Below are 27727 nucleotides of genomic sequence, written 5' to 3' on the forward strand. Positions count from 1 at the left end.
ATTAAAATGACCTAGGGAACACAAGACATTACAAAACTCCAGAGCTGTGGGTAGAAGAATTACTGTGTATCAAAGGAACTTACCTGCCAAGAAGGCGGGACTTGACACCAGAGAACCTGAATTCTAGAACATTCTGCCTTTTACCTCCCCGGCTTCTGGGCTGCATGAGATAAGAGCATTCCCATGCTCTGTCGTCATGCAGCAGGGTCAAAATGCCATCTGTGACCCCTTGGCTGACATAGTCAACTGTGTTCTGATGGCCGATCCACTGGGGGCCTAAAGACTGTTAGATGAAGACAGTTCTTTTAATGCCGGGACTGACTCTACCATCCAGAGTCCTCACTGTGCTCTTGGTCACCTTGGGAGAACCTGAGCTCCCCTCACTGCAGAGGGGAAGGGAGTCACAGGGCATCTGGGTAGGCCAGGAGGGGCTGGGCAGGAATCTCAAGAGTAGATCTCTCTATGAAGCCACCAGACTGGGGTCCTGCAGGCTGCCTGACTCTGACATCGAGCCGGTTCTAGGAATGGAATGAAGCACTTAGAACAGCGCTCCCCTGGCATTTAGTGAGGGTTCAACAGTCATGCCCCTGTCCTCAGGGGACAGCAGGTGATAGCAACCTCTGTTGGACTGTGTTTCTTAGACATGTGTACCTATACTTTATTTCTAAACTGGGCACAGTAGAACATTAACATTGCACCATGGCAATCTTAGCATATGATTATCCTTCCCTTTTTGAGTCAGGAACTTTCACCTCTTTATTAAAAGGAAGTACTTCTAGGCTGTTCTTGGGCATATGGAAACTGTCAGAATCACAACCCGTGTGCTTTGGGGCAATTGCTAAGTGAAATGAGTGGAACCCCAATACAGGTGCTGGCTATTGCTGGAGTAGATCGGGTGGTAACTAATAGGGAGATAGTGCATATGACGTGGAAACTCTGGGAGTCAATGTCTGAGCAAGATAGGACAAAATGGCGCTGGGTTCGATCATGCGTTTGATCAGCATTGCACATTTTTTTTTTCCTTTTTTGGTTTTTTGAGACAGGGTTTCTCTGTAGCTTTGCCCCTTTCCTGGAACTCACTTTTGTAGACCAGGCTGGCCTCGAACTCACAGAGATCCACCTGCCTCTGCCTCCCGAGTGCTGGGATTATAGACGTGCGCCACCACCACCCGGCAGCATTGCACAATTTTAAAAACACAGGAATTATTTGTGTCTGAAAATTTCCTTAACATGTTTTTGAACTTCGGTAGACCCCAGTTAACTGGTAAGGGAGGAGCTCCTGGGTTCCCAGCCACTGTTCTTCCCACTCCTGACAACCCTGCCTCTTGAGTGCGTCTGTGAATCACCACTATATGCTTGTTAAGCTCTAAACAAGATTTTCTCTGCACAGTGCCATTGACTGTGTACCCAGAAGGTTCCTGGTCTGTCCTCTAATATGGTTTCTGGGTCTGTTTCAGGCGGAAGCCAGGCTTGCAGCGAAGCGTGCAGCCCGCGCCGAGGCTCGAGAGATCCGCATGAAGGAGCTGGAGCATCGGCAGAAGGAGGTAATGGAGGCCGGGGGCTCGTGGTTGGTTCTCTCTCTGGGTTATGTTAGGACGGTGAAGGCAGAGCACCTGCTGCTGTTGAGTGCCTGTTCCCTTCTCTGTCACCTCTGCGTCGCTCCTGCTAGGAATGTGTGTGCCTGTGGGTTTTGTCTAGGTTCGGCCCAGAGTGCACACAGCATGGACGCCAGGCATGCTTGCCCAACTGGAGGCCTGAGAGAAAGCGCCTAGCCCGTGAGCTTACCTGTTAGCAGTGAGTTTCCAGGCCGGTTTTCTAAAAAGCTGAGAAGGGCTGGAGAGAACTGGGTTTTGGCTTCTGTCTAACAATGGGTCTGGATCCTCTCAGTTAGAACCAGAAAAGATCAGAGTCTTTTTTTTTTTTTTTTTTTAATTTAATTGGCCAACTTCTTTCATTTAAAAAAAAAATGTTTTCCCTGAGGCTTACATAGTGGTACAAAGAACAGGGTGAGGATTGTGGATAAGTAGTCATGGGAACAAATATACGCCAGGGGACCAGAGTGGTCATAGGTGCCCACATCCCTTCATCCTATCTGCTGTTGCTTTTAAAACCTTGAATCAGAATTCCTTTCCAACAGCCAGCGTGTGGGCTCTTTAAGTGCGATAGGTTGCTGGCTTCTCCACAACAGTGCCAGTGAACCCTTCCTGAGCGTTTGCTCCAGCCCAGTGCAGGGCTTGCCCATTACAAAGGTTTGAATGTGTTGGGCAGTAGTTAGCAGCTGCCGGAGTGGTCCTTCACAGACAGGTTCCGGTTCTGTTCATGGAGCCCAGCCGATGTTCACAGATGGAAGTTCTCATTTCCTATTTCTCTTCAGACCACTGTGTATTCCAACCTCTTTCCAACCAGGCCCAAGGCTGTCATGTGCGCTCTAGGGACAGCTGGGCCACGAGACTGTGATGTTCACTGTCCCTCCCTGTCTGGGGACTTTGCCACCCCAGGGAGAAACATGCCAACAGAAGAGGGGGTGTGGCCAGACTTGATTTGGGGAAGAAACTTCCAGGCGGTGTGTGGGTGGCCATACAGTACTGAGAGCCCCTGCCTACTGGCTCAGCCAAAGGGTACCAGAACCCCAGTGGGAGGGGAAGGTAGATCAGGGCAGTCGCCACCATGAGGGGACCGCACCCTGTTCTGTGGCGATCAGGAAGTGGCTTTGGCAAGCATCTCCTGTGTGCTGAGCTGTGAGCAAAAAATTCAACCAGTTTCAGAAGGTGGCTCACTGTCTTCCATTCTGGTTGCAAGTGATAATAGAATAAAAAAGTGCAATATACTCTAATCTTTGTTGTTTTACATTTAGAAGTTGGCACTTTGGTGGGTGTGTGTGTGTGTGTGTGTGTGTGTGTGTGTGTGTGTGTGTTTTTAATATCTTTTTCTCTTAGTTGTCCAGAGAAGCATCTGTCTCCTTTATAATAAGCAGGTTTATCTTTTCAAAATCAGAAAATAGGCATTCCTGGTTTTTTGGGGTTAATTATTTGGGCTTTTTCCCAGATGAACTGTGATTGCCAGGCCTTTGAGTTAACTGAGGTGCCTCCTTCCCCCAGTCTCTTGGCCAAGGGTGAGGTGGGCTTAAGAGGAATCAGAACCAGGCGAACACCTGTCAGGATGCTCTCACCAGGAAGCGATTTCAGGAAACTCGCCAGAGACTAATGTCTGGACCCACAAGTGGAGACTAGGAAAAGGTGACTCTGCTTTGTAGGTCACTGTCACGCTGCACCCCACCCCTGAGCCAGTGCCGCCCAGGAGACCGTCCCAACTAGAGCTCCTTGGCTCACCTGACTCTGGCATACATACTGGGTGGTTTATTTGGAACTGAATTTTTTATTTTTTATTTTTAATGACCACGTCCCAGTTGTTTCTCAGACTGTCTGGAATCATTTTCTCTGGGAAACTTTTCTCTCCATTTAATAGATGCTTGTGGACCACTGTGTGGAGGACCCTGCTGGCCCTGCCCATTGACTGTGGGAGCCACAGGGTGGTGGGATGGGGAGGTAGGTAGTTCTGAAGCTGGGGACTGCTGTTTCTTAGGATGCATCCCAGTTACAGAGGACAACTCCTGTCATTGGCAGAGCCAGCAGCCCCATGGGAGCTGCCCCCATGGGTGCAATGCCCTGCTTAGGCTCATCTACTGTCAGCTTACCCCGTTTCTGTTTTCCTTCCTTCCTTCCTTCCTTCCTTCCTTCCTTCCTTCCTTCCTTCCTCCCTTCCTCCCTCCCTCCCTCCCTCCCTCCTTTCTTCTTTAGGCAGTAGCGGGGATTGAACCTGGGACCTCATGTATACTAGACACTCACTCCCCCACTGAGTCCCAGCACCAGCACCAGCAGTCTGAAAAAATTCTCAGGGTGCTTTGCTGCTCTGCCAGTCCCGGGGGTTCACTGTACTTTATGTCCCACTGTCCTTTTAGTGCATGATGTTCCTCACAGCTGTCGGTGTCAGCTCTTGTTAGAGACAAACCAAGGATCTCAGCGCAGTGGGATGCAGTGAGCCTGGGAGTTGGCTCCACGCTGCGCTCATGCCTGTTAGTGAGCTTGGTGTCCCGAGCGACTTTCACCGAGATGTCAAATTCCTGAAGAGATCAAGGTGAAACTGAGTTATAGAGTATGTGTGCATGCATCTCCTAAGCAACACTGTAAACTACATTTGTTCTTACTGATGAGTAGTGCTGATTGGCATATGTGCACGATTACATTAAAAGCTCCTACAGCTACATGGTTGAGAACCCCTGGGCAGAGTTAGCAGCATCCACAGCTAAGAGGAAATATGATTTTTTTTTCTTTTTTGAGCAGAAGGATATTTGGCCTTGAACACCAAATATCTCCTCTTTGCTGCATCTCAGGCACAATTCCTCGGGCAGAGCTGGCGTCAGGAACTGCATAGGAAGAGAAGCAATGTGCGCATGCACAAGTGTCAGGGGACAAGTCTACAGAGAGGAATGAGTGAGAGCAGCTTGCAGCCCAAGCTCGCAGCCTGACACTGCACCCCCTTGCAGACCTGTCTTCTCCGTCCTGGCTATTATTAGAAGCCGCGAGCCCAACCTGAGCTCATACCATCCGACAGCCCAGGGCACTGGCATTTTAAGTTGTTGATTAAGGAGAAATGAATATGCTTTGGATGGCCGGTGTTTAACCAGCAGGGTTGGTATTTTGGTATAAAACTGGGAAACATGATCCTTGCTTTCTCCTACACATGCTGCTGCTGAGCAGGAATGGCTTTCCCAGAAGAAGGGGTCAGAGCCAAGGCAGCCTGGATGAGGAGGCCTCTAGCTGGTGGCCAGAATTGGGGTCCCCCGGGAGAGCTTGCAAAGTGTACAGAGAGCAAAGATGGGAAAGGCAGCCGTGTTGGGGTGCAGGTCTGCCAGCAAGTCAGGACCATGAGCTGTATCCAGACTCGGGGTTCCAGGGATCCCTGGTAAAGACTTGTCAGCCACGTAGATGGCGAGAGTCAACTAAGGCATCCCATGTGAAGAAAAGTGCCCAATTTCTAGGCCTGTGTCCTTAACAAGGCCCTATACAACCCATGGCCGGCCTGATGAATGCAGGTATCTATGTCTTCACAGTGGCTGTGAAATGAAGAGAAGGTTCTGATGAGAACCACTCTGTTGGGGAGAGGAACCCCTCTTGTATTTCAGCACATTCCCATGGCTGCACTGTTTTGCCAGAATGTTCTTATTCTTTCCTATAAATCTGCATGGGCCAGGACACTAAAGCCTCTCTATTAATTGTTTCTGAATCTGACCACTCAATTTCCTACTTAAAATTGTACACTTTCTGGTGAAACTTTTATTAGTGTAAAAAGCAGTTTTCCTTTTAAAGGTAATTTAATGTTTATTCTTGGGCATTTTCGTACATGTATATATGATGCGCTTTGATCAGAATCCCCTGCCATGCCCCTCTCATGCTCTTTCTACTACTTCCTCTGAGCCTTCTTCCCGGTGTGTTTCATATCCTTTAAAGTCTGAAAAGGTGCCTTTAATTCCTGTGTCCTGTTGCGACAATAGGCCATGCATACTCTGCGTTAGGTAACAGGGGGTTCTGCAGGCACTGGCGTGGAACAACCATTAGCCATCATCACAGAACGAGTGAAGAAGTGGGACTTAATACATTTTCTCTTCACATTTAATCAGTAATCTTTGTTTTTCCTGCAGCACAGTGTTCCTTCATATTTCTGGTTGTTACGGAACCTCTCTGAACAGTTACTGCAATTTTAACTGCATTTTCTATCTCTTCCCCTTTCCGTTTCTCCCTTTCCTGTAGATCTATCAAGTCCAAAAGGTAGGCTCTGGCCTTCGTTTCTACTGTGCATGCACGCTTTCCCCTCACTGAGGCCTTGCCCCCTGCAGAACAATGCCGTGCGCTGACCACCCCGCTTGCCACGCTCACCGCCACCTCTGTCTACCCTCCTGGTTAACGAGTCTCTTCCACATGAGGCAGCAGCCATGCATTGAACACATCCCTTGATCCTTTTGCCTCAAGGAATTGGAAAGTTGTCTCTGAGGGAGAAAAAAAAAATTCTAACACAAACCACACTTTAGAATTGGGGGAAGCTTTTAAAATTGTATATTAAAAGATAAAGGATCTTCCCCCTCCCCAGATGACTTTATTATAAATCACCTTAAAAATGCCAGTGTAAATTGCCACATATTAAGACATTGTTATGCTGAGTGTAATAGCAGACTTCTCTAAGCCTGGCATTTAGGAGGCAGAGGCAGGAAGATCCCTGCAAGTTTAAGGTTATGCTGGGATTATGTGGTTGTTTTCAGGCCAGTCTGGTCTACATACACAGTGAGACTCTGTCTCAAAAAAATGGAGGGAAGGAGATAGACAGACAGACAGATAGACAGACAGACAGACAGGTAGATAGACAGACAGACAGATAGATAGATAGACAGACAGACAGACAGGTAGATAGACAGACAGATAGATAGATAGATAGATAGATAGATAGATAGATAGATAGATAGATAGACAGATAGATAGATAGACAGATAGATAGACAGACAGGTAGATAGACAGACAGATAGATAGACAGGTAGATAGGTAGATAGACAGACAGACAGACAGACAGACAGACAGACAGATAGATAGATAGATAGACAGATAGATAGACAGACAGATAGATAGATAGACAGGTAGACAGACAGATAGATAGATAGATAGATAGATAGATGATGGATGGATGATAGATGGAGGAACTGGTTCTTAGGCCAGGTGTGGTAGCCCTAACACTTGGGAGGCTGAGACAGAGGATCATAAGTTTCAGGGCAGAAAAGAATAAAAATCTAGAGGTAAGAAGATAGCAAAAGATTATAGATTATTGGAGGTTATAGATTATTAAAAATTACAGATTATAAAAAATTTTAATTAAAAAAAGGGTATAGGGACAAAATCCAGTTATTGTCCCACTCAGCACTAGAGCATTATAGGCTAATGTATCTCTCCATTCCGTGACAGCCGCTGGGGCTTAGAAACAAGGACAATGAGCAGATGTACTGAGAGCTGGCTCTCCAGGGACTTGCAGCTAACCATGACAGAGTGGGGTGCAACTGGCCCCTGAGAGAGGTTATGGGGCTTAGTGAGCCTTTCCCATGTGTGAGCCTTTTCTGTGGGAGAGCTTGTGTTCTTTCCTGAACTTGTTTAGTTTTTACCTAGAATAGCTGTGTCTTCCTTTTAAAGCGGTAAGTCAGAGTAAGAACACAGACTCTGAGTCCAGAGCACACAAATATCACCAGTAAGCCTCAGAGCCTGCTACATGCAATCCTGAACTCAGTTTGATGACCCTCAGCCTAAACCATCCTGTCTCCACTGGGAAATCTCCTCTCCTGAAGAGGCAGAAAGGCCCAGTGGGTAGCCAGCAGAATCGGTAGGCACACTGTTCATGGTCCAAGCATCCAATATGGGAATGGATACTGAAGCCAGAGTCCTATCTTCTAGAATCCCAGACAGGTTCCGGTAAGGCTGGGAAGCCCCACGGACAGTCATGCTGCAGGACGTTGCTGCCCCGAACTCAGGAAAGGAGCTGGATCTGGTCATTTCCCCACATCCTGCTTTTTCCTGTTCAGCTCATGGTAGAATTTTTGCTGACAGGCCTGAGATGTGTCATGAGAACTGACAGTTGTGAGCTCAGGTGCAGGGCACAACTGGGGAGCACCAGAAACCCACCACAGATTGTATGAAAGAGTCCAAGGGAAGACTTTCCTTAACTCTCAAGTGTATGATGAGGACAGGAGATGGGGAGCGGTCACTCCTGGGCCTGTGGCCATTGGGTCAATTAGTTTCTTCGTGCCCAAGGCTGTTTCTCAAAGTAAAGCACCTTGTGCCTCAGCTTGGCTCCCTGCTGTCTAGTTACCTAAAAGTCAGACAGAAACAAAGGAGCCATATGTTACACAAATTAGGATCCGGATGTCATAGGTAAGGGTGGAGCTAGCATTAGCTGAATGCAGAAGAGGCCTTAACACAAGGCATTCGCTGGAATTGTAATTAAAATGTGACTTGGACACTTTGACAAAGTGTTTGATTTCCTTTACAAATGAGCATTCTGTGGAAATCAGTATTGCTGCAAAATAAATAAATAAATAACAACAATAACAAAAAACCCCAGCTCTCGCTCCAAGAGGAATAAGAGAGAGTTTATTCAGAGCCAGAAATGAATGACCATGGCCAGGGATTCAAGTTACCCACCCCCCCAATACTTCAACTGTTTAGAGTTACAAAAATAAGTCATGAGCCAAGGCCTTTTTCCATATACATTGGTAAGGACATTGAGTAGGCAGCCTAGAGCAGAGAAGAGAAATCTCACTATGGGTTTTAGGCACTAGCTGATAATATTCCTAGGTTTTGGTTTGGTGGAAGCTAGGTACACTGAATTAATACATTTCAAAGACATCGGCTGTCAAAGGATATGGGAGCAGATAGAGGTGGATGATCAGTAGCTTCCGTGAGAACTATAGACAGCAAAGATAATTTTGGCTTTTGATCTCCACAATCACAACCCTCTAATGGGTCAGCACACTGCAGAACCTTCTGTACCAGTGGTTCTCAACATTCCTAACACTGTGGTGACTCCCACCCATAACATTATTCTGTTGCTACTTCATAACTGTCATGAATGTCATGTAAATATCTGATATGCAGGATATCTGATATGTGACCCACGGGTCGAGAACCGCTGTTCTACACAGATGTGGCTTTTGCACATTACTTAGCGGAAAAGATTGCTTGTGTGGCTTTTTGCACTGGCTTGACATGCTTGGCTTTTCAAGGCTGTGTGAGGTTCTAATTTCTCCTCTTTTGGTTTTCTACTTACCAACATCTATCTCTGAGGAAGGGACAGGGCCGCGTCTCTGAAATCCGGCCCTCCTTCAAGGTGAAACTAAACCAAACACAATAACCACAGCATGTTTGAGTGATTAGAAAACTATTCTAAAATGTCCTTGTATTTCTGGCACCCACTTTTATATTTCTGATTGTCAGCTTGAAGTGTGTAAAATATGACGTGCTAGAGGTTTGGTTTTCTGTTCCTTAATTTTCTTACTGGAAATTGAGGGGGAAATAAGGAACATGCCAAGCCTGTTGGTAAGCCCAGGTTCTCATCTAACCTGGGGAACACTCTAGTGATAGAAGCAGCCATTTTGACCTACATTGTTCAATCTGACTTGAACCACTGTGGCTTACAGTAGGTGGGTAAAACTTGGAGCTGGTAGCTGCAACCTCTTCCTACCCAAAGGCCTGCTCTGTGGGTGTCAGACATCTGCCAGCAGATGTGGCTTCTCCCACCTGCATCTGGTACAGGTGTCAGACAGACAGCAGAGCTTGCTTTTCCCTCCCTCCTCTGGGGCCCCTTCCTGGAGCAGCAGCATGGAATGTGCTCCTAGACAGCATCTGTTCCTCCTGCAAGTGTGCCCCAAAGCTGTGAATGGCTTTGCAGAGGGGCCTGCAGTGCCTCTGCATGAGGTCTGCTTTCCTGACCTCTTAGGAGGCCATCCACCTATGAGTGTTTTGCTCTGGACTCCGGGGGGTGGGGGGGGGGGGTGGGGGCTGCAGGGAAAGAGGTCTCATCTCAGGCCACTGCATCAATGCTCAGGAAATGGCTTCTCTGCAGACCCCAGTTCTGCGGCCACTGTGCCTGGCTTGCTGCCCCCAAAAGTGATCGCAGGCGGGAGGGCATGGTGGGACAATTCCTTATGCCCTTATTGTTTACTTCTTGCCTAATTTTCTTTCCCTTCTGTCTATAGAAATATTATGGGCTGGATACAAAATGGGGCGACATCGAGCAGTGGATGGTAGGCCTTGAATATAATTTTAAGACTTAAATGGTTTATAATTTAATTCGGACTGCAGTTTAATTATGTCAGTAGATTCCTCTTGCACTGTAATTTGATCCTCGGAAGTCTTCTTGAGGGCATTTCTGCATCTGGTATGGTGTTGTTAGAAACGGCCTGGTCAGGCATGTGACCTGTCCCTCTGCAGAAGGGGACTGCTGATGTCTGCAGGCTGGTGTCCTGTGAGGCTCTATCTCCACTGCATTCCCAGTTCTCTGCATCTGAAGATCCCCAGGGACGGGCTAGGCATGTGCCCTTGTGCAAGAACTTTCCAGAGAACCTCATGTTATCAGCAGAACATCTCACTGTTCTGGTTAGAACCAGAAGAGGCCATAGACTGTTTGTCTCCTTCATGGACAGCCAGCTGCCCTATCACCCACCCACCCCCTGCCCCCACTTCATCCCCAAAATACGCACTCTCCTCACTCACTCTCGCTGTTGGCTCCTCTGTGCCCATGGAAACCTCTACTCTTGAGAAAAATCCCTTCCTCCCTTTCTACCTGTTTTCTTTAAGAAATCTGTCTGCCTACCCAGGGCAGCCAAGGACTAGCTCAACCCCAGAGAGCCTACTTGCCCTCAGGCCTCTCAGGAGAGGTGCTCATGTCGCAAGGCTCTGGGCAGAACACCCTCTGATGCTTTCCAGTGATCCCAGAGCAAAGCTTCAGTCTTATTAAGACACCTGCCTCTTCATGTCCTGGCTGCTGTCCTGGACTTTGACGCATGCTTTTGGCATTGGAGACCTGGAAATATCCTCACCAAGCCTCCTTACCACTAAACAGCTTGAGGGAGATTCAAGGCCATCTCTACCATCTTAGACATTATGTGTGACAGAAATAGCTATTGAAAAACTCGCCATGGTCAGCCTGTGTTAACTATCACTGTATTGTACATCCCCTGAGGTATGTGTCTTCTCATCAAATCTTAAGGACAGTTAAAAGATGGCCACGTGGAAAGAATGGAAAGCTGCTAGTCAATTGTGAGCAACTCCATGCCTCCCACTCCTGCTTCACAGACAACCATGCAAAAACCTGTTTGTCCTGGAGCCCATAAAGCAAGCTGGGTGGCATCCACATTGGGATTCTCTGGGGAAATCACTTCCCGAAAGGAGAGTCAGTCCCAAGGGGAAGGGAGTTGATGTGAAACCAGATTATGGGGTTACAAAAAAAGCAAGGCTTCATATCTGCCCCAGCGCTTGCTCACTGCTTTTTAAAGCCACGAACTATGCCAGTCATTTGTGCTCCTAAGGACCTCCCCCAAGGAGCTGTTTCCCACAGTCCTTTACTTAGACCCTTTAAACAAAAGCAGAGAAAATGCTGATTTGCCGTATAGATCAGAAATGCTGGGTTCTGCAGCAGCAGAACCTTCCGGGGTTTCTAAGGACTCTGCCTTGCTTTCTCTAACCTCTCTCTGCCATTCCCTTTGCTTCGGTAGGAAGACAGCGAGCGCTACTCTCGTAGATTCCGGAGAAACCCATCGGTCAGTACCACGCTCCTTCACTGCCAGGGACCAGTTGGCGGAGGCTTATTTGCTCCTCTAGTGGCTGAAATGGATGCAATGCTGGAGAAAGAGTTGCCATTGTTGATCTACTAACTTTACCTGAATAAAGACCGTAACTCAGCCTTCTGCATTTGGGGCTACATTATGTAAAGAAATTGTGTTTGGGATTTTTTAAAAACTGGATATTGAACCCAGGGCCTCTGGCAAGTTTAGGCACTCCACTACCACTACTAAACTGTACCTCCGGCCCTGTTTGGAAATGTTTAAATATTATTATTAATATATTATTCACAACAGTGTAAATGCTTACTGTTGCTGTTAAATGTCCATAAATAATTTTTATAATCTTTGAGGCTTATTAATAACCCTCCTTAAAAGTTACCTGTGACATACTGTGTTTCCATAAACCGTCTTAGGTGAACTGAGGCATACTGAGAGCCTAGGCTCACATCCTGAGTTCTCGGGTGGCTGGTCCACCCTCTGCTGTGGAGTCGGGGCAGCAGGTTCTTCCCAGTCCAGTTCACGGTTGTATTCTCATCCTGTCTTTTCACTAGGCTTCTGACGAAGATGAGCGCTTGTCCGTGGGTAGTCGCGGCAGCCTAAGGGTCAGTAATGGCATGATTGCTTCTGCATGGCACACCACGTGTGGGCGAGAGCCTTTGGTTTCCCACCTCTGCTTTCAGCCCTTAGATTATCTCCCCTCTCCTCTGCTGGTCCCCACTCACTGACGAAATGCTTGTATATAAGTTAACCAAGGGCCGGCCGGGCTGGACTGGGGAAAGGGTGGGGTGTTCCCAAAGAGTGGAAGACATCGTTTTTTAATGATTTTTCCACAACGTGAAACTACAAAACTTGTAAATTGTCTCCGAGTTGCTGCTATGAGGGCCTAGAATGTGAAAGCACACTCTCCAGGAAAGCTAGCCTTGGTTAAACCAGCTGTCGGTTGGACTGGGGAAATAGTTCAGGTGGTCAACGAGGACCTGAGTTCCATCCCCACAACTCATGTGAAGAAAACCATGTGTGGTGGTGTGTGCTTATAATCCCAGTTCAGGAGCAGGAGGGGGGAGCAGTTAGTGAAGCTGACTTGTTACCTAGTTCAGCCTTACTTGGTAAGTTCCAGGCCAGTGAGAGACCATGTCTCAAAAAAAAAAAAGATAGAGGGCATTCCTGGGGAATGACAGAATGACATTATCTAGGGTTGTTCACTAGCTTCCAAATACAATACGTGTGTGTGAAAACACACCCAAAAGTAGCCATGAGCTACTTACCACGTTTCTGCAACTGCTAGAGGCCCCCTGGAGAGAAGGCTATGACCTTCACCATCCCGAGCCTTCCAGCCAGTTATAATGAAGGCTCTTCTCAGCTTTGCTAGGGACTGGATCCAGAACACCACAGAAACTAGGCAAGTGCTCTACTATTGAACAACAAGCTCTTCACTGACAGCTTTGTGGCTAATAAACACAGCCTTTGTAGCTGCCTTAGAAGAAAGTGTGTGCTGGGGAACGAAGCAGAATGCTTGGGTTTTTGCTTAGTAAGCGTGTCCATTTGATTGGCTGTAGGGTTGACCTGGGATCTCGCTACTCTAATAATAACTAGGTCTCCAAGCAGCCGCCAGTCTGGTTTGTTAAGGGACTTTATAGAGCTGAGGGTCGGCTAATCATTGCCGTGACAGTTAGGTCCCTTGACTTAAACACACCAGGGGTATGCTTCTCTTGGCATATAACCATAATGTCACCATCACTATCACTGTCTTTGCACTAAGAGCAGACCCTGAGTGGTTTTGCTGGACAGTTACATGTGAAGTGACACCTTGCTGCTGGCAAGTTTCTGCTGAGTGTCTTTCATGATGCAGCTGCGACTTCCTCACAGGCCCCTCAGGCTTTAGAGGAAGCAAGATTTATGTAAGCAGAATATAAGTACAAGCTCAACTTGCAACATCTGTGGCCAGCCAGGCCTAGGCATTGCAGTTGTGGGAGGTGTCAAAGGTCTAGCCCTTGAAACCAAGGGGAGGAAGAACAGTTGGGGATGAGGGGAGGGACTGGAGAGGACAGAACCAAGAGCTGACCCTTGGATGTGGACTCGCGATGGTGACTTCACAAGAGAGCTTTTCCCAGAAATGGCAAGAAGGAAGCCGAAGAACAGGGATGGGAGACAGAACAGGCGGGAGAGGGAGGCAGAAGCCAGATCTCTGGGACAATGTGTCATCTTCAGACCTGTGGTCCCTAGGGTTCCCCCAGGGAGGAATTTCACCGTCTTAAGATTCTTGGGCGTGGGTGGTGGTGGTGGTGGTGGTGGTGGTGGTGGTGGTGGTGGTGGAGGTGCGGCCCTGGCTCCAAAGAGTTTACCGTAGTTTCAACATTCATAAATGTTGTAGTACCCATTCACCTTGCACATTAACCTCTAGTGAATTGAGTCTCCATGCAGGACATCTCTGTCAGATTCCATGTATCTGTCCTAAGCTCTGAAGTTTCACACAGGAGGTCCATGGTTAGCAAGCTGAAGAGGAGAACGGGAGGAAGTCAGGGAATTTCACTGTCAGCCTCCATGTGCCACACGACTCTCCCACAGTGTACTTTAGAAACTAAAGGCCCGTGCCACCAGGCCTGGCGACCTGAGTTCATTCCCTGGGACCCACGTGGTGGAAAGTGAGAGCTGACTTCTGAACGTTGTCCTCTGAGTTTCTCTTACACCGTGGCACGTGCCACCACCCCAAAAACTAGTTTATTTTTTTCAAAGAACTAGACTCTTAAAAAAAAGAAATCCAGATTTGAGAGCTGGGGTCCTGGAAATAAGAGTCAAACTTTATTGGTGTGGAACAAGCCCAGAGCATTTAGGGGCCCACTTGAGGTCACAGTGAAAGTGCCAGCTCCTGATCCCCGAGAGATTTTCAGACCTGTCAGGTGCCCAAAACTCCGTCCCCTGCTGGTTGGTCCCCTGAAGGACATCTGGCAACCCTGCTGAGTGGACTCACATCTCACTCTGTGTCCATGGAGGCCAGATGATGCCACTTAATATATTTGAATATTCTGAAGCCTTTACTTAGCAAATTCCTAGGATGGTTTCTTTCTCAACTCCCCAAACATGCCTTCTCTATTGCCCTGGCAGTGATGATAAGCCCTGAAGGCCTGGAGGGGTAGTTACCGTCCTGGGATCAGCATGCATGGTCCCCTGGGGAAATCAAGATTGGGGGTTATCGTAAGGTTTTAATTATCTTTATTTAAAATCTGGCAATGGTACATCTCTAGACCTTTCCCTAATTTAATTAGATCATATCTATGTCAAGAAGGGAGTAAAGATCCCAAATGGTTTTGTGTTTCGTGAACTAAACAACTGGTGCATAGAGGCAGTTTAATGTTCTTAGATTTTATGATGGCTATCATTCTGATAAATATGTCTCTTTTAAGAAAGACGTTAGAAGTCATGGGAAATGTGTTTCTGTTAAGATTTTAAAGGTTGCCTGGTTTCGCCTCTATGTTTGCTTAGCTCTGACTTACCTCTGGCACGCCAATTTCTATTTTCTTCTCCCACCTTCTGCCAACAGGCCCAGCCTGAGCCGGAGTATGGGAGTCCCCATGCCTGGGTGAGGTGGTCAGATAGTTTTGCTGTGTGACTCTGTGTGCAGTGACAGGTGATAGCCCTGCTGTTTTTACTAACTTCCTGAGTGCCTTTCCAAAGTGCATCTGCCAGTCTTCCCCCAGGACACTATGAGGTCAGGAGAGCACTACTTCCTCTAGAATGAGCCGTCAACCTCCCACTGCCTTCTGGCCTGTGGATGGGACCCTAAAGCCTGGACGGCAATGCCTGGGCCCCACTCACTAGCGGGTGCTGAGTATCGGCTGTTGGTCACCCACCATGGGTTCTTCAAAGGACCCACCAGACCAAGAATTTCCAGGGTCTCTCTGTGTCCTTTAAAAGACTTAAGTTTGAAGAGATCATTTTACTTAAGAAACCCTATTTTTTTCCTGATCTGTAACCATTCAAATTAATAGTACCTTAATTTGGCTCTTTTGCTGGGAAAATAACCTTCGAGGAAGACTCCAATTCCAGCAACAAAAATAAAGCTCTGGAAATGTCTTCTATTTAAGAGTCCTAATGCCTTCTGTGCTCTGGAAATGTGGACAGTTTACACCCAAAAGAATTCTCCAATGGGTTTTGCAAATCTGTAGCCTAATTCTAAATTTTAGGGACTTCACAGGTGTAATTTTGTTTGTTTGTTTGTTTGTTTTTTGTTTTTCCTTTTTAATTTATTTTTTATTATTTTTTATTATTTATTATATTTGTGTTTTAATTTTACACATCAGCCATGGGTTCCCCTGTCCTCCCCCCTCCTGCCCCACCTCCACCTTGCCCACATCCCCTCCCCTCCATCCCCATCTCCTCCAGGGCCAAGACTCCCCTGGGGATTCATTTAAACCTGGTGGATTCAGTACAGGCAGGTCCAGTTCCCTCCTTCCAGGCTGAACAAAGTGTCCCTGTGTAAGCCCAAGGTTCCAAACAGCCAGCTCATGCACTAAGGACAGGTCCCAGTCCCACAGCCTGGATGCTTCCCAAACAGTTCAAGCTATTCAATTGTCTCACTTATCCAGAGGGCCTGATCCAGCTTGGGGGCTCCACAGCCTTTGGTTCATAATTCATGTGCTTCCATTCCGTTGGTTATTTGTCCCTGTGCCTCTCCAATCTTGGTCTCAACAATTCACACTCTTACAATCCCTCTTCTTTCTTGACAATTGGACTCCTGCAGCTCCACCTGGGGCCTGGCTGAGGATCTCTGCATCCACTTCCATCAGTTATTGGATAAGAGTTCCAGCTCGACTGTTAGGGTATTTGGCCATCTGACTAGGTCAGATCAGGCTTTCTCTCGACCATTGCCAGCATACTACAGAGGATGTATCATTGTGGATTTCTGGGGACCTCTCCAGCACTCTGCCTATTCCTGTTCTCATGTGGTCTTCATTTATCATGGTCTGTTATTCCTCATTCTCCCTTTCTGTTCTTGATCCAGCTGGGACCTCCTGCTCTCCTAAGCTTTCTTTCCCTCAAACCTTGCCCTTCATTACTCCCACTGTCGTCTAGGTTGTTCATGTAGATCTCATCCATTTCTCTGTCATTGGGTGATCCCTGTGTCTTTCCTCGGGACCTGTTTTCTAGGTAGCCTCCCTGGAGTTGTGTAGCAGTCTAGTCAGGTGACATGATAGTATACATGAGGGACTTCACAGGTGTAATTTTTTTTTTAATCTCAGAGCCTCTGGGCTTCATGTATTCTCCATTTCAAAATTATCTGGAAATTTTACTTTTATGTGTAGTGGTAATCATTAATAACTAGTGCCATGTGTTGGCTAAGCATGTTTGATTCCCCAGGTCCCCACAGAGCTGAGCAAACTCTTACCCCATCTCACACACTGAGCTACTGCAAGGGAGCTAGCCTGATGAGGCAAGCCCACAGAGAGGAAGCGCAGGACAAGGCCTGAGATTCAGGGCGTGCCCCAACGGTGCCTGTTCCCTGTCTACAGAGCACTGCCACGGTCATACTGTGAAACCAGCAGTTCTTCAGACCTGTAAGGAACCAAACACATTTGAACTGCTTCCACACATCATCCTTTGTAGGTTAAACTCAATTTTGAGCGCTGGCCCATGGCCTACATGTGAATTTTAGCAGTGGCCAGGGGCATTTTGGATTTAATTTCAAAGTGTCTTTTTCTTTTCTTTTTTTTTTTTTTTTTTTTTGAGACAGGGTTCCTTTGTGTAGCCCTAGCTGTCCTGGAACTTGCTCTGTAGACCAGGCATGCCTCGAACTCACAGAGATCCGATGCCTGCCTCTCTCTCCCGAGTGTTGGGATTAAAGGTGTGCACCACCACCACTGCCTGGCCTATGTCTTTTCTTTTTAAAATTAATTTGAAGGCGTCAAGTATGCCACTCACAAGTTTCAGCTAACCTTTGTTTTGTTTCCCATTTTAATGACCTCTGAATGTGCCCTGTGACTTACATGGAGAAACAGACAGCAAACATTGTCCATCAGAAAGGCTGAGAGCTGGCACCACACAGCCAGGTTGAGAGTACCCATGCTTTGGAGCTGCATGGCAGCAGTCCATTCTGCCAGTCTCCAAACGGTTTTTAACATTAAACACATTTCAGAAGTGTTTTATGGCTTCTCGTGGTTTTCAGATTTCATGTGGAAGGCTTTTTACATGTTCCTGTTTCACTTAGAAACTTTGTTTTTTGTTTTTTTTTGTTTTTGTTTTGTTTTGTTTTTTGAGTTGTAGCAAAAGTAAGCATATAGTTCATAATGAAGTTTCTGTAACTCTGGAGTTAAAAGTCTGCCTGTCAGTTGCTTATCCTACATCAATGTCATGACTATCCAGTATGGGCTAAGCATGCCCCTGCTACTCTGGAGTGAGGATGGATCCCCCAGTGCCAAGCCCTTCCAAAGCCAAGCCCTCCTACCCACTGGTGTGACCATCAGGTGCCTCCAGAGGCTAATGTGGGCATCCAGGAGACTCAGTGACACTCATGTGCCCCTCACCATGGCCCTGTAATTTATTCATTTCTGTGCATGGTGTCACGGCTGTGAAAGGGCAGGTGGATTGAATAACTTGCCTAAGGCACAGGGCAGACCTTGCATTTGCAGTTAGAGCCCCTCAGGCTCGAGACGGATAAATCCCTTTCCATCTTGACCAGATGTGAGGCCGCTCTGCCTTTTCCCGCCTTTGAAGCTGCTGCTTTTTAGTCTCTGGTGGTCCTTACCTTGAATCAAGAGCCAATTCCTCGTACATTGTTCCTTTATGCAATAAAATAGACCATTCCCTGTAGATGCAGTGGAGCATTTTTAGATGGCCCTGCCTTGGCTTAGGGGGAGCAAGGGAGCCAGGCAAACCTTTAGTGCGTCCAGTCTTTTGGATGATTTGGTTTGGTTTTTTCCTGGAGGACAAAGGATGACATCATTAAGTTTATATTCATCTTACCTAGAAAAACAAAATTGAAAGAGTGGATGACTGAAAGGTGACTCCTGAAGGTTTACTAGTCCTTTCCCTTGACTAGTAAATAGGTTACATGTTATAGGACATAAACCCTATTCCAAATCTTAGGGGCACAGCTTCATTAGGGCTACATATTGGGTCTAACTGACCCAGGTGGGTCACTACCCTCTGGCCTGGTGTTCAGCCTTCTTGAAATCTAGAGTTTCGACAGCAGTAATCCTAAGATTGGACACAAGATCACACACACACACACACACACACACACACACACACACACACACACACAAACTGCCCAGAAAAGCAGCTATGTCAGGCCATGTGCCTCACTCACAGGAGGGTGTACCGCTGGCGCCATGTTTGCCGGGCTTTTTCTGAGTTGCAGTGGGGTAGGAGCATGCTGGCAGTTTGGGGGTGGCCAGGCTTTCTGCTTCCCTTGGCTGCCCTCTTCATTCCCTCTGCAGAGAGGGCTCAGGGTATTCGTGGATAACTATGGCTCTCTGGTTTGTACCTGTGCTGTTCCTTACACTGATGCGACCTCTTCTCTCCTTGTTGAAACAGACTAACGGTTATGATGGAGACTATTGTGGATCCCAGTCCCTAAGTAGAAGATCTGGCAGGGTTAGTACAGCAACCATGCATGGCACGTGCTCTCAGGGATAATGCTTCAACGTGTCTAAATTCTATTGCTCAATTTAGTTACTTTGCTCTTTTTGTATTACCCTGGCTCCCCCCACCCCCCACCCAGTAGCACACTCTAACATTCTCAGAATGTTAGTATTCAAGCATTCTTTGCATGATTCGGATTCTAGATGTTAAGTTAAAAAGCTGATAAGCATTCCTAAAAATACCCAGAGAGCAGAATTAGCTTGTCCACTGTTTATTGCCCTCATGTGTGTGTCTGTGGGTGAGTCGTCGGCTCTCACATGGATGGAAGCCCACCATTATCAGTTCTCCGCATTTCAAGCTGGCAGTGTTAATCTTTATCTTAAAGATGCGTGTGTGAGGGCCTGTACTTTTCTGACGAGGAGAAGGAGGGAAGAGGGCAGAATTCTGCCATCTTCAGTGCTCGTGAGAGGCAGGCATGCTAGCGAAGAAGCCAGAGCAGTACACAAGAGCCAGAGAGCCAGAGATGAGAGACAGAGAGCCAAGAGACAGAGGGCCAGAGCCTGGGCAAGGTCTGGGCTCTGTCAAGGCTGTAGCTGTTGGACATCTCAGAAGGTTAAATTGGACACAAATTAATTAAGCCTCATGATCCAAACAGATTAATCTTGAGTTAAACGACTTAATACCTTCCCGTCCTTAATGACATTTTCCCCCTCCTGGTAATAAGTTTCTTGTGTAAAATCTAATTTATTTTAATTATATTAAGATAGCATTTGGTCACTTCAATTCCCTTTTTCCAGGCTTCAGAACACACACACACACACACACACACACACACACACACACACACACACACACAAACACACTCTCTGAGCCAACAGTTTCGGCTTTCCCAAACTGGCCGAACAGGTTGCTTGAGCCTTCTCAAACCTGTTTAGAGTTTCCTGTGCTTTTTCGGTGACCCCTCTTAAACTTTCCTAGCTCCGGACTTGAGAGAGCCCCTAGGTAAAGTCTTCACACTGACACCTGCTGAGGCGTTCAGGCCGCTGGGCACTCCAGGGACAGAAGCCTGCGGTCACTGCCCTGTGCATGCCCTTCCGTGGTGTCAACCAGCTGTGCTCAGCCAGCCTGCAGAGCTGGCCACCAGCCTAAGTGATAAAAGCTGCGATGTTTCCCAACGTTGACCCAACATTGACGGGCTGTGGCCTCCCCCCTCCCCACCCCCACAGGGTTTTGCTATAACTGAAGTTATTTGGGAGTTCTTAGAGCCAACTTCCTTCAGTGTTAACACTCCTCTCTACACATGTGATGTGAACTCATCAACCCATCTGTGACATCAGGCTGCGTCATACCTCTGTCCAGTACAAATGCCCTTTATGACTTAGTTCAGGTTTTGGCAATGCCTCTACAAGTCAAATACCGATCATAAAACAGCTCACGGAGTGAGACTGGATGTAAAATCGGTCTAGCAAGTAGCCAGGGAAGGTCACATGACTGAAGAACAAAATAGCCTTCATCTACGTCACACTTAAGAAGCTCTAAACATGTGGAGCACTCTGGAGGAAAGAATAGACGGGATAGAGGAGTTCGGCAGGTATAAAACAACCAGACCCCGTCTGATAAGAGCTTGGGAATGTCTGTCTGCTCCCCGCTTGATGCCTTGATCTCGTGCCTCTGTGTGTCATGTCACCTCCTGTGCGATGTCACCTCTGCCACATTCTCTTGGCCTGATGCTCTACAGCGCATGCTCGACGCCAGCGCATGCTCGACGCCAGCGCATGCTCGACGCCAACTGCCTCCGTTGCAGCGGTGGAAGCTGGTTCTCAGCCTCCCGTGCCTCTCTGTGTCTAGGGGCTGGTCTGGGCTGGAGAAAGGCTGAAGTTATTGCAATAGAAAGAATTTTAGTTACCTAAGGAGATATGCAAAGAGGAGAGTTGAGTCAGTAAGCAGCTGGCTAATAATAGAGCACTCAGCTTCATGGGGGCAGAGCTCTGAGGCTCACATCTAAGACATCTAGATCTGAGATGTGAAAGGCTTACATCTAAGGCATCTAGACTCACTTGGTAAGAATTTATGCTGCAAATTCTTCAGGTGAGCCAGGCGACAGTGGAGTCACTTTCACATGGGTTCCAAGGATCCAACTAAGGTCACCAGGCTTGTGCACAAGCACCTTTACCACTGAACTGTCTTTGCCAGCCCATTAGTGGTATTTTTACAATAAAAAATTCTGCTGGGCCGGCGGCGGCGGCGGCGGCGGCGGCGGCGTCGGCGGTGGTGGTGGCATATACCTTTAATCCCAGCACTTTGGAGGCAGAGCCAGCCTGGTCTACAGAGCAAGATCCAAGATAGGCACCAAAACTACACAGAGAAACCCTGTCTTGAAAAACCAAAAAAAAAAAAAAAAAAAAATTCCTTCAGGTGAACCTGGGTTCCTGGGTCCCAGCACTGGTGTGCCTGTGCTTGATTTGTGAATGGGCAGGAAAAGGAAGCACTCACCACTCACCAACTCTCCTTTTCTGGTGCTCAGAATTCCAGCTACAGTGGCGGCGATGGCAGAGTCCCCGCTTTGTCGTTCTCCAGGGAGGAGAAGGTGGTTGGTTCCCATTTAAATCTTTTCCATCCTCTCTACAGAAACTGCAAGTTTTGTAGCATGCACCCTTGTGTGTGGGATCCCTTCTTCTCCCCCAGCCTATTTTACGAGTTTCCACTTGGAATGGATGTTCTGTGAGGAGTAATTAACATATGCTACTTCATTCAAACTCACCACTGTCCTGTGTTTAACATAAATTGTCACATGCAGTCAGTGACTGTGAGTGAACCAATGGCATGTGTGTGTATATTGTCTGATCCAAAGGGGGCAGGGGATGAAAAGCCTGGATCTTCTCACCTCCTTTCTGAAAACAAGGATACTCTCTAGGCACTACTCACTTTGTGGTACTTTGTCAGGGATGGTGTGGCCTTGGCATGAAAATCCAGTCCCGTCTAGCTATCTGTGTACACTCATGCGCATTGACCTGGGTAGGTGATTTCTGTTTATTGAAGAGTCCTACCAGCTGGGGCTGGCTTGTCCTAGTTTAAGGTTCATCCACTCACTGAGCTAGGGAACCAGTTTGGGTAGGTGGAGAACTGAGTGGGCCCACATAAGCCGCAGGATGGGTACTCCTGAGTCTTGTTTTTAGAACTCAGGCCATTACCGTTGGGTCCCAGTATCACAGTCAATGGGATGAAAGTGAGACTTCTTTCCCCAGCACTGTGTCAGAATGGATATAAACCTTAAAGAACAAAGAAAAGGAGCTGGGGAGATGGCTCGGTGGTTAAGAGCGCTGGCCGCTCTTGCAGGGGACCTGGGTTCGGTTCCCAGGACCCACATGGCAGCTCCCAACCATCTGTAACTCCTATTTCAGGGATCCAGCACCCTCTTCCGGCCTCCACATAGACCAGGCACACCCACTGCACTTTCATATATTCATGCAAAAACCTCAAATACATAAAATCTTACTAAATTAAAAAAATAAAGAGGAAATGAAAGTCCCTAATGAATTAAAGGCAATACCCAGCTGAAACAGAGCCCATGTCCAACTCAGCTCTAAATTTTACAGAAGGAATCTGCACACTAAGAGTTAAAGGTCAGAATTAGAGCTGGCCCCTTCAGACATAAAACACATTTCTCCAGACTGCATCTTGGGATCCTGATACTTGGCTTGCCAGCGTGCCTGACTCATTCTTATAATGTAATGTCCAGCCAGGGGGTGAGACCAGAGGCCATCCTGGTGAAAAAGCTATTCCTAAGCAGAAGCTGGGGTCCCTGTAAATTTCTGGTTAGGAGTTTTCCCACCCAATTTTAAAAGTCAGAACTCCAATTACAAAGACTAAAACCACTAGATCTTGTTATTGGTTAAAATCAACTCCCTCCCTGTGTGTGTGTGTGTGTGTGTGTGTGTGTGTGTGTGTGTGTGTGTGTGTGTGTGTCTGTCTGTCTGTCTCATGCACACACACACACACTGACTTAAAGTCCTAAGTCAGTCTGATGGAGTCATTCTGATTCTGTCCATTAATGGGCTCTTGTCCCCCTAACTCTCTTTCCCTCCAGCCCAGCAAGTGCTAGCTGATGCTGTGATAGTATCAGGCTGTTTTCTGTGTGTGTCCAGCCCTAATCCACCCGTGAGATGGAGTGATTTCATACCTGCCCACCCACCTGACCCGACTTGACTGTTTTCTTTCATTGCAGGGACTCTTTTGCTCCGACCTCGGCCTTCCCAGCAGTGGCCTTGCTGCCAAGCCCCTGTCTGCCCAGAATGGAACCCGGGTCTGTTCTTCTGCCCTTTCCTCTGCAAAGTGCTTTGTGGCCGGTACACTTAGAGGGCACCTGAACCTCTTCAGTGTGCGGTCAAGGCCAGGCTCAGGGCTGTTTGGAATGGCTTGGCTAGCTTGCTGAGACTTTCCTCAACTTCCTAAAAATGTAATTTAGGACCTAGTATGGAAAAAGAGACTTTAGGGGAAGGAGGGTTCTGTGAAATGTATACTCAAAAACAACCCTCAAGTTCAGAGAAATTGGTCTCTTGGGTTTCTCCATTTCCAGCAATTGTTCCCCCATTTGAGGTTCCAATTTGCTTTAAAAAAAATTTTTTTTTTGCTTTTGTAAACGTGTCCAGGAAGCAACCTACAAGGTCTCCGTGCACATTGCCTCCTGCATCTTGGAGAAGTGGACAGAACTGAGCATTTCTTTGATGCCTGCCTCTTTCCTGTTTTCACAAGAACGAGGTTCAGGGCCAGCCAAAATGGGCCTTTGTTGCTCTGGGCTGAGCTGGCAAGCTCTGTTGCAGTATAAGGGTACCATGTTAGAAATCCCAGTGCACACGCTCTTTTGGAGGTTGGCTGTCTCCTTTGTGGGCAGATTCAGCTGCCAGAAGGTCTGTCCTTGGCCCTGAATCTTTCCCTGCACTCTTCTGTGCCCTGTGCCTCGGGCCCTGACCCATCTCTGCAGCTAGGTCCTGTACCCCAGAGAGCTGCCTCTGCATCCCAGCATGACCCCCAGAGCTCTGTGCTACTCTGTATTCTAAGTATGCGTCCCCTTGGGCTTCTGGAAGTGCCAGCCCTGAGCAGCTAGCTCCCTTACACCTCCTTTTGTATCTTGCCTGCTGCTGTGACCCTGATAGAAGCAGTCATACCCTGATACATTCTCTCTGTAGTTGTCTGTTCCCAAGGGGATGGTTCAAGGTCCTCCTTGATATCAGAATCCAAGGGGACTCAAGCCCCTCGGATAAAGTGATGTGGCATTTACACAGTGTCAGCACATCCGCCTATGAACTTTAAATCATCTCTAGCTTACTCATTCATGGTGCCTAATATGTAAATGTTGTGGAATAGTTGGTGCGCTGTGTTCAGAGAATGATGCACGCAGAATCTGCCCATGCTCAGTGCACCTTGGGTTTTTGTTTTGTTTGTTTTTTTTTTTTTTCAGATATTTTTGATCCAGGAATGCTGAACCCTAGATATGAGATACCCTGGGTGGCCTTGAACCTGGCCTGGGGACTATGTCCAGGGCTTTGCTTCAGGTCTTCTTCCAGCTACAACTGAAAAGGAATGGCTGAAAAACATTAGCCCCATTCCAGAGATGCTGAGCGTTTGTGGTTCTAAAGTTAGAAATTGTATCAAGTATCTCTCCTGTAAATTTTGGATTTCCATATGTCCGTGTCCCCTGAAAACACAATCCCTTAACTTTGGCTTTTTCTTCTAACCATTGTATTATAGTTACTTAGTTACCAGAGCAGGCCGGCATGGTTTTCTGCCGCTGTCCGGTGCTGTTTTCCTAAGGTCTAAAGCTTGCCCATTGCTTTCCTCCTGCAGTCTGCCTGTCTGTGCAATGCTGCCCGGCCTGCAGGGAGTTTCCGGGTGCGTGTGCTCCCCACCCCTGCTGTGCATGCTCCCCTCTGTCTGTTGCACATGCTCTGCCACCCTGAGCCCATTTCCTGCCCTGCTGGGGAAGCGGCACTTTGCTCACAGCTTACCCACGCTCTGTGGTCTTCGCCGGTCCCCTTAGTTAGATCCGGGCTTTCTCTTCCCTGACTGCTGACAATAGCTGTGGCCCTGTTCCATCTCCCAGAAGACTTGTTTAAGATTGTCAGGAAGGAACAGTGACAACATTTACCTATTGGCAGAAAGACAGATGGCTCCTGAGTGTGCAGACAGCTGTAACAGACTCTGATCCACATTGCCATAGTACTCTGGAAATTTCCATATGACTATATAATTTTGGAAATTTCCAGTTTTAAATGTAGGTTCTTACATTCTACAGAAAGCTAGGTTTTCAAAGTTACTGTATTAATAACTGAATTTCCACCACATTGCACACTCAGGGGTTAGTTATGTATACATGGCTAACCTAGCCAGTATTCTCTGAAGAGGAATAAGGAAAATTCAGGTGTCTTTAAATGGGACAGAGTTTGACATTACTGCCTGAATTCTTGTAAACATCTTTCTCTATGATTAATTGCATACAGCTTTCAAGGTAATCAAATACTGTTTTCTGTGTAGCAACTTCTGAAGAGATAAAATATCCAACATCAAAATGAAAATTACCATAATGTTTCGTTCCAAAGCCACTTCACACAAGAATAATTGTGTAAACAAGGCGTATAAGGATGCTTTGACGAACTTCAGGATGTTTGAGTTGCTTGCCAATTTTCAATCTTGATTGGCAATTCTCATGTTGGATGTTTTTCAGAATAACAGTTTCCAGTGCTTTCGTGAAAATGCATGCCAACTGACAGCAACTTAAAGTCTTTCTTCTGACTTCTGCACCTTTTTGTTCTCTGTGGCTCTCTGAAGAGCTGAAGAGGGTGATGTGGAGCCTGCACGGTGTTTTCCAGAACCTCTTCCTGGCACATGTCACTCTTCCTAACCTTTCCTTTCAGTGTTTTCTGCGTGGTCCTTTTAAAAAGCGTGCGTTTCCTGCCCTGACAGTCTGTTCTTGTCACAGGTGTCCATGCTGCATGAGAGTAGCCTCTATGAGGCTCGGAGGGGAAGCGCCTGTGGTTCCCGAGCTGTAAGGCGCTTTTCATGTTTCCCATCATGCCTCACTGTGTGCTGCATGACCCAGGGGTGTTTGCTGGATGGTGATTGATGTCACAGGAGGAAACGTTGTCTGTGTTTTCCTTTGTGATAAAGGTCATGGATGATGGACTCTGGAAATCTTTGCTTGTTAATTTCATTTCCTCACTGTTTGTTCTGAGGTCAGAGACTCGCCTTAGTTGGGTTTCGTCCGCTTCAGTCCCTGCAACTCCCAAGTAATGAATTTCTCACCTTGAGAAAGGAGAAGGGGTGGGGGGAGTCGGGCAGACCCCCAGGGTTGCTATGACGACGCTGGTCCCACTTTGCAGGGCTTGCCACTGTCCCCTGATGACCCTGAGACAGCTCATATTTGTGTCTAGCAGCCCAGTCTTGACACTCTGGAAGGAGTTTCCACCCATCTGAGCAAGGGATCCAGGAGGACTGTCTCTAGCAGGAAGTGAGAGCAGAGACAGGTCCTACAGACATCCTCTTCTTTGTGGCGCTCACGTCTGTGTGGGCCTGACCTAACTTCTGTTTCTCAGTCTTCTCATGGCCAATGAAATGGAGGTGTGATTCAAACTCAGAGCCTTCTGACTTACATTAGCTGCCCATGGGCCACTTGACTCCCAGGCACAGGTGACACTTGAGGCCTGATGACATGAATGCTTCTCTTCCAAAGGGTCAAGGCAGTCCAGCTGGTCAGAGAACTTCTCTGACTAAGGGTCCTTAAGCAATTTGATATGGTCCTTATGTCACTGGATGCCCCACACCTGAGTGTAAACATGTCTTTATCCAGAGAAGAAATGTAGTCTGAATGCCTCCGCAGGCCTGACCATGCTGGCCACAGCCCTTTAAAGCATCCAGTGCTTTTCTTTAACCCTCAGTGACTTCTGGACATGAGATGTCACATGGGGCCTGGGAAACATGATCTAGCTGCTGATTTTCAGGAGGATCAAGTCAGGCCAGCTGGTCTGAGAAGTGTTCTGACCCAGGAGCCGTGGACTGGGCAGGAAGCAACATGAGGCACAGTCCCTCCGACCATTGCTAGTGAAGAGCTGGAGTCCTTTCTTGTGTGCCAGGCCTTACCTGCTCACTGGGGCCGGCTCTCTGGTGGGAAGACAGAGACGATACTTAAGATGGCATCATAAGCACCCCTGAAGATCTAGAGTCCTTACAGTTTACAGTGACGATGACGCTTGGAAGGCTCTCAGCCCAGAGGTCCGTCTAGCATTTGTCCCAGGGCAGGTGGCTGAATCCAAACTAAAGTTTAGAGGCTACAGCCCAGGGGCTGTCATCTGCCTTCATCAGAAGTTAGAAAGCTTGAACAGGCAAATAAATACACAGGCACACCCAGAAGACAGGTCCTCCAGTTTCTACCTGGAAAGGTGGCAGAAAAGCCAAATTTTCCCTTCAGAAATGCCAGCCCGCCTCCTGGCTAGTTTCAGAGCTGGGATGCAGCTGAAGGCAGCGCAGGATCTCACGAACTGCCACCACAGACCCAGGAGGTGAACGCAGGAGACAGGATGCACACGAAAGTTGAGCAGTGCCTGGTGTTCTCCTGCAGCTGCACCCTGTGGAAAATGCAGTTGTATTTTATCCTTGGTAGATGTTTACCTGATGCTGTGGCAGATGCGGACTCCTTTTCTGAGCTCTGTTTGCTCCCTAACCTGCCTTTCCTCTCCGCTTTGTGTGAGTGTGGCTAACCTCCACACTAACTAAAGTGCAGTCTTG

General features: G+C 47.5%; 1 protein-coding gene across 14 annotated transcripts in view; it reads left to right on the forward strand.

The window, feature by feature from the left end:
* Lrrfip1 (LRR binding FLII interacting protein 1) overlaps window positions 1-27727 on the forward strand; it is a 132502-nt gene that overhangs the window by 69244 nt on the left and 35531 nt on the right. For 7 of the 14 annotated variants that reach the window (XM_036172873.1, XM_036172872.1, XM_036172868.1 and 4 more), the window contains exon 2: window positions 1458-1544. In XM_036172873.1, coding sequence (XP_036028766.1) covers window positions 1458-1544 — 87 coding nt within the window. Of the gene's footprint in view, window positions 1-1457; window positions 1545-5807; window positions 5826-9784; window positions 9833-11302; window positions 11348-11922; window positions 11974-18901; window positions 18962-23174; window positions 23253-25925; window positions 25992-27727 lie in introns of all 14 variants that reach the window. The other 7 variants (XM_036172865.1, XM_036172867.1, XM_036172859.1 and 4 more) reach the window with 2 other exon arrangements.

This window comes from Onychomys torridus, chromosome 23 (genome assembly GCF_903995425.1).
Source record: "Onychomys torridus chromosome 23, mOncTor1.1, whole genome shotgun sequence".
NCBI classification, from domain to species: Eukaryota; Metazoa; Chordata; class Mammalia; order Rodentia; family Cricetidae; genus Onychomys; species Onychomys torridus.